The sequence below is a fragment of the Galeopterus variegatus genome, unplaced genomic scaffold, assembly GCF_000696425.1.
Source record: "Galeopterus variegatus unplaced genomic scaffold, G_variegatus-3.0.2 Scaffold1628, whole genome shotgun sequence".
NCBI classification, from domain to species: domain Eukaryota; kingdom Metazoa; phylum Chordata; class Mammalia; order Dermoptera; family Cynocephalidae; genus Galeopterus; species Galeopterus variegatus.
The window spans coordinates 352,579-360,040 of NW_007727739.1; the positions used below are offsets into that span (position 1 = coordinate 352,579).

Consider the following 7,462-nt stretch of genomic DNA (forward strand, 5'->3'; position numbering starts at 1 on the left):
CATTATTTTTTTATACAAAAATCAAATCTTCATTTATACTGCAAGTATTCTGGGTACCTATTGTATTAAACTTTTCTCATTCAAACAAAAACTAAAAAGAAAAACATTAAAACATCAAATCAGGCCAAAGGAACACGAGCTGTCACAGCACTTGAACCATCCTGAAACAAGAGTTTCGATGAGAAGCACATTTACTCAGGGAAGAACTAGACAACTTTCAGAATTGGAGTTGGGCAGGTAAATTAATATGAACAGAAATATAGTTTTCTTAAAACAATTTAGTTGCCTATGGGAGTTTGAACAAAGAACACATATCAGAAGTCAAACTGGGTTAACAGACTTTGTTCTGGTGGAAGTCAAAGAGGTGAGACTTCATGGGACCAGTGGTATTCTTAGAAATATATTACTCAAATATCTTCAGAATAGACTACAAATCTAAACATTAAAAAAAAAAAATCACAGGTACTTTCTGTAAGAAGCTTACTGGAAATGTTAAGGAAAAAACAAAGTATCAACATTCAAATCACTGATTGAAATGCTAATATTGCTAACTGATGATGTATGATATTGCACCTTCTTTTTGGAAATAGCAAGTTGAAGATTTAAAATTTCTTTGTTACAACAGAATCAAAAAATCGGGTTCATGGAGTGAGAATCTTTTCACTTTTTTCTTAAGTGACCCATTTAGGACCACCAACGGAGAAGGTGACAGCTGCCTGAAGCAAAGGAAGAAGGCTTTTCTCATTCCATTCACTGGGAGGGAAGGGGATGAAGTATTCAATGCTTATAATTGATGCACCCTTAGCAATCAGTGTGCAACAGCAAACACAAGGGAAAAAACCAGTGTACAGTACTAGTGCTGTTTAAATAACACACCAGATTATACATTGCAGCATAATTAAAACTACACACACATTCTTGGTACATGCTGGTATATAGGATCTCATACACACTTTAGCTACCATGCCCTCACACAAGTAGTTGCACACACACTCTCTCACACACAGATACATTTATCACCAACAGTCATACGCTGCATTCACTTTCACTCACAGTTTCCGAAGGCTCTATATAAGGTAGATTGCTATATCATCTGGAGCTACCACTTTTTATAAAAGCACATGCTAAAAGATCACGTCCACTGTAATCTTGCAGCAACACTCGGAATGATCACACAAAAACCAGGGAATGTTAGTGCACACACGAAATTAAGCTAAAGAAAAAGTCTTTGGAGTTCCAATCACACAGTTAGTATAACAATCCCATAATTGTGAAGACTAATTGTAAGCTTTTATAGTTGATTAAGTCACACAGTGCAAAGAAAGGTCCATTGACCCTTTTGGTAAAGGGAGGGCTGGAAGCCACACAGATTAAGTTCAATGGATAGTCCGTATATACATGTGATAAGGAACACCCAAACTAAATTTGTGCTTTTAGGCTGGTCATTCCGAATCCCGATGCACTTCAGAAGCATCAGCCCGGCAAATTGGGCAGGTACGATTTGCCTAAAAAAAAAAAAGAAAATTTGTCTGAATTGTGACTTATACAATGAAACATATTAAAAACAATGGAACTACTTTTACTTTCCATATAGTTTTTACATTCTTTGTTCTCTTTAAAGACGTACAAAGCAATCACTGAATTTGTCTTTTTTAAAAAAACCCACAAACCTCTAAGATTTTATAGCCCATGAATGATTTTTTAATAGGCCTATTCAAACATAAATAAAATCACCAATCACCAGTTCAGGCACATTTAAAATAACTGACTTAAAAAAGTTTGAGGAAAAACGGAATTAAAAGATAACATGAATCTTTCCACAAACTTTTACAAGACCCTGCGTAAGCATCACCTGCTCTCCTACTCCCTACAGCCCATTCACCAAATACTTTCATTTCTATATTATGATAGTGCTCAAGTCAGTCATTCTTTTCATCCATTTTCCACTATCCACTCTGTATGGCCTACAGTGTCCTTATTCCACCTCCCAGTCTCTCAGAAATCACTACTTCTATTCCATTCTCCAAATAGTGGCCAGTGGTATTTCCAGAGCACAATCTCAGTCATATCCTTCCCCATTGTTTTCAGGAGCAAGTCCAAACTCCTTCACGCTTCAGAGTGACTTCACAATAAGTTTGTCACTGGTTATATCTCTGACCAGCTCTTCTCTTGCCACTCTCCCTCATACTCCAGCTATCATCCACACAGAACTTGTAGTCTTCTGATCATTCTCTGTTCTCATGTGTTGGTGCTTCACACATATAATGCTTTCTTTTCCTAAAAAGTTAAGACTCTTTGTCTTCAAAATTCAGTTTGGGCTAAGCGTGCTACCACTGCACGGTGCTCACTCAGCGAACTGGTTCTATTTTAACTCTTTTATTATCTACCCTCCTTACCAAACTGTGACATTATCTAAGCCAGTATTATTCTCTCTAAATCAGAATATTTAAAGATAATATTTTTAAAAAACCTATAAAATTGACTATTTAAATTCTTCGCATGACATTTTTATTCTACTACTATAACTTAAGACTATGAAAGTGTGAAAAGTAAAGAAAACATAAAGAATAGGAAAAAAAAGAAGCCCCTGAAATAATTTCATCCTGGCATAACCACTGTTATCAATGTGTCCTTTGGGCTTTTCTCCCCCCATATATACAAAGGAAAAAACAGTCACAATTAAATAAAAACACTAGACATTTATTCCATGTAAACCTCTGACAGAGGAGTGCTAATGAGGTATCCTTCTAAACTCTTAGAGAAAACGACAGGCCAGTGAGTTCAGGCCTTGTCACTATATACCACGAGAAAGTCAGGACATACTGATTGTCAAGGATAACACAATTTCAGGTTTTGCACAATCACTGCATGTTGATCACTGCAGTTAATTTTTACTGGAGTTTTCTCTTCATTTGCAGAGATCATACTAAAAGCTGTTTCAATTTTGTCTCCTGTACCCGCCCTCCACTAAATCATAGACTTATTCTAATGAACCTATGGTCAATAAAATAGAAAATTCAATGTTATTTCCTTTATAGATTCCATCACTTTACCTTAAGCCATTTGTCAACACACTTGGCATGGAACTCATGGTTACAGGGTAAGACTCTAAGTAGCTGCCTTGACTCAAAATCACACATGCATACTACACACCTAAAAAAAGCAAAAAGATAATTTAACCATAAAATCAGGTGGTTTTCTATTTTGTTATGACTACTGTAGCTTATAAAACCAGTTATCATTCTCAATTATCAAAATATCACTTTGAGAAAATTATCCACCAATACCCTGAAAAAAAATCATAAGGCATCTAATTAAAAAAAAAAAATTACGTTAGGCATTCACAAACAGTGCTTTGCTTACTGACGGTTTATCAAGAAAATTTCTGGTTAACATCCAAGTCAGTCTTAATACTAAAGAAACTATATACTATTTTAAAAAATGGTGCTGAAATAACCGGATATCCACATGCAAAACAATGAAGGGTGACTCCTACCCTCACACCATATGTAAATATTAACTCAAAAATGGATCAAAAGCCTAAATGTAAGAGCTAAACTATTAAACTCTCAGAAATAACCGCAAAAATAAGATAATTAAAATTCATCAAAATGAAAAAATATTGTGCTTCAAAACACACAATCAAGAAACTGAAAATACAACCCACAGAATGGCAGATATTTCTGAAAATCATTTATCTAATAAGGGACTTATATAAAGAACTTCCACAACTCATTCATACAAAGACAACCCAATTAAAAAATGATGCCGACAGACATTTCTCTAAAGAAGATATATAACAATCAATAAGCCCATGAAAAAATGGTCATCATCATCATCAGGCATCAGGAAAATGAAAACCAAAGCTTCGATGAGATTCCACTTCAACACCCACTAGGATGGCTATAATAAAGACAGACAGTAATAAGTGCTGATGAAGGTGTAAAGAAATTGAAACCTTTGTATATTGCTAGTGGGAATATAAAATGATGCAGCACTTTGGAAAAACTGGCTGGCAGTTCTCAGAAGTTAAAACATACAGTTACCATACGACCCAGCAATTCACTCCCACGTATATACCCTAGAGAAATGCAAACATATATCCACAGAAGAACTTGTATACAAAAGTGGCGTACTTCATAAATAGTCAAAAAGTGGAAACTTGTATGCCCAGCAGTTGATGAAGGGATAAACAATATATGGTATGTCCATAAAATGGAATACTATTTGGCCATAAAAAGTAATGATTTACTGATGTGAGCTCCAACATAGATAATCCTTGAAAAAGTTATGCTAACCAAAAGAAGCCAGACACAAAAAGACCATACCTTACATAAACCCATATATGTGAAATCTACAGATACAAAGTAGATTGGAGGTGGGGAGGGGAGGAGCCGAGGTGAAGAGGGTTAGAGAGATATGGGAGCAGTTGCTAATGGGTAAGGGATTTCTTTTTTGGGTGGTGAAAAGGGTCTACATTTGTGGTGATGGTTGGATCAGTTCTACGAATATACTAAAAACCACTGAACTGTACACTTTAAATAGGTAAATTTTATAATATGTGAATTACATCTTAGTAAAGCTTTTATAAAAAAAGATACTATAAGCAGAATTTTCAGGTAAAAACCTCAAACCTTCTGTGCATGATGCTTTTCAATCTTATATTGATACATTTGATAAAATTTCTAGGCAACCTAAAAATCCAAAGCAGCCCTGTCTGACAGAACTTTCTGAGATGATAGAAATGCTACATCTATACGTCCCAATGCAGCAGTCACTAGCTAATGTGACTAAAAAATTAAATTTTAAATTTAATTTAAATAGCTTGCTGTGACTCGTGGCTACCTTATCAGAGAGCATAGGCCTACAGTATGAAATAGAGATAACTTATCTTTATCAAGTTATCTTTGACTCTCAAGCTTTTATGTCATAAAGGTAGAAATGGAAATTTAACAGAGTGATGTCAGAAAAATATACTTACAAAGTCTGTTCTGACTGGTGGTTGTTAGGATTGAACCGGTAAGAAGGAAGTTGTTCAATATCTGCTTTAGTCAGTCCTCGAGGCTTAGCCTCTCCCAGTCGTTCTGCCAGGTTTAACAGGGCCTGTAGAGGGAAAAAGAGACATTCTCATTTTTCTTTAAATTTTCTATGTCAATAATTTTTTTAAAAATTATTTTATTATAGAAAAATTTAGACATACACAAAAGTAGAGAAACAATGTCATGAATTCCCCACATACTCACTATCCAGGCTCAAAAATTCACGGCTAATTTTATCTATTACTGTCTATGCTAAACTCCAGATTATTTTGAAACAAAACTAAAAGATGGTATTACTTCATGGGTAAAATAGTTCTGTATAGCACAATTTATCAACCTCAGTACTTTTTACACTTTGGGTTGGATAATTCTTGGTTGTGGGGGCTATCTTGGGTCCTATAGGATGTTTTGTAGCATCCCTGTCCTCTCCCCACTAGATGCCAGTAAAACTCCCCAGCTCTAACAACCAAAAATATCTCCAGAGGTTGCTAAATTGATGTCCCCAGATTGAGAAACACTGTTCTAAAAGACTTTTTTAAAGAACAATATCACCACACCTAAAAATTTAACATCAATTCCTTAACATTAAATATCCACTTAGTGTTCAAAAGACTGCCTTGAATTGTTTTCAAAACTTTAAAAAATGTCGGGCCAGCCTGTGGCTCAGTTGGGAGTGCAGTGCTGATAACACCAAGGCCACGGGTTCAGATCCCTATATAGGGATGGCCCGTTAGCTCACTTGGGTGAGCATGGTGCTGACAACACCAAGTCAAGGGTTAAGATCCCCTTACCGGTCATCTTTAAAAAAACAAAAACAGCAGCAAAAAACTTTAAAAAAATGTTTGTTCAAATAAGGATCCAAATAAATCCATATATAACCATAGTTTGATATGTCTCAAGTCTCTTTTTTACCCTTATATTTATGGAAGAAACCAGGTCAGTGACTGTAGAAATGCCCACAGTCTGAATTTTGCTGACTAAATCTCCCAATCCCTGACCTGTTGCAGTGGATTATGTCCCCCCAAAACTCACTGAGGCTTGTTTGTCTCCCAAGTTTTGTGTGTTAGAAACTTAGCCCCCACTGTGACTGTTAAAAGGGTGCGAAATCCTATTACGGTAATTGAAAGCCTTAGGGCCTTAGGGCTCGCCTGTGGCTCACTCAGGAGAGTGTGGTGTTGATAATACCAAGGCCACGGGTTCGGATCCTATACAGAGAGGGCCGGTTAGCTCAATGGCTGAGCATGGTGCTGACAAAACCAAGCCAAGGGTTGAGATCCCCTTACCAGTCATTTTTTTACGGGGGGGGGGGAAGGTGGAGCCTTGAAGAAGTGATTGGATTGTAGAACCGTGCAGTCGTGAACGGATAAAAAATGGCGGTCACAGGTGTGGTTCTGAGGGCTTTAAAAGAAAAGGAGAATCTGTCTCTCTCTCTCTGTTTCCACCATCTTGCAATGTGAGACCCCTGTGTCACTGTCACCACCACCAGATGGACTTTGGACTTCCCAGCCTCAGAAACCGTAAGCAATAAATTTCGTTTTTCTTTCTAATTACTCAGTTCCGTGTATTTTGTTATAAGCAACACAAAAACGGACTAATACACCCATGTACTTCCTTTTGACTATCATAAGGCCCATCATGTCTGTTATGTTAGCAGCTACTGATGCAACATTGCCTAGATTCATTAATTCATTAAAGGTGGCAAAATGGCCATATTCTATCATTCTTTCTTCATTTATTAGATGAAATATTTGTATACTGAGCAACTGCCAAACTACTCAGTAGTATAATTTATATAGAACAGGTAACATAAATAAGACCATTTAATATTTTTTCTTTTCTGAAGTATCTACTATGAACTCATGGACTTTAATGTACTTGATGTGTTTCAATATATTGTGTTCTTATGCTTATTTTACACCAGTACCTTTCTCCCAGTTTTTAATTACTATAATTACTCATTTGCTTTGTCTCACAATTAGACTGCCTTTTGTGGACTGCTTTTCTTCACTTCATAGGCTGCCCAGGGGTTAAGGAAATGGGCAACAAAGAAATGAGGATGAACAATAAGAGAAAGAATTTTCCTAAATCTCAATAAAAAAATTAAAGCTATAATAACTGTGCGTTTTAATATGATGATATCACAACTTTGCTCTAGGGACAGCTTTATTTGGAGAATTGCATCTAAATGAATTGCTCTCCTTTCATTGCCCCCCAACCCTTCCAAATGCTAGAACAGAAGGTAAATTATTAAATTTAATTGATGCTGATTATAATTAGTATATAAAATGTAGGTCAAATTTATGAGTTGATATATATCTTTTATACCTCTATTGTATATACTATAGCACATGAAGGCCAGCAAATACAATTTTATGACAATAAAATTCATTAAGCCCTTATTAGATGAAGAGTATAATGATGAT

At 35.9% G+C, this 7,462-nt stretch overlaps 1 protein-coding gene across 4 annotated transcripts in view; it reads right to left on the reverse strand.

Annotated features, from left to right (window-relative positions):
• Positions 1 to 1,271: 1,271 nt before the first annotated feature.
• RNF38 (ring finger protein 38) overlaps positions 1,272 to 7,462 on the reverse strand; it is a 147,515-nt gene continuing 141,324 nt past the window's right edge. For all 4 annotated transcript variants that reach the window (XM_008578098.1, XM_008578099.1, XM_008578097.1 and 1 more), the window contains 3 exons: positions 4,982 to 5,103; positions 3,054 to 3,153; positions 1,272 to 1,505 (listed from right to left, as the gene is read on the reverse strand). In XM_008578098.1, coding sequence (XP_008576320.1) covers positions 1,443 to 1,505; positions 3,054 to 3,153; positions 4,982 to 5,103 — 285 coding nt within the window. In that variant the 3' untranslated portion in view covers positions 1,272 to 1,442. The remainder of the gene's footprint in view (positions 1,506 to 3,053; positions 3,154 to 4,981; positions 5,104 to 7,462) is intronic.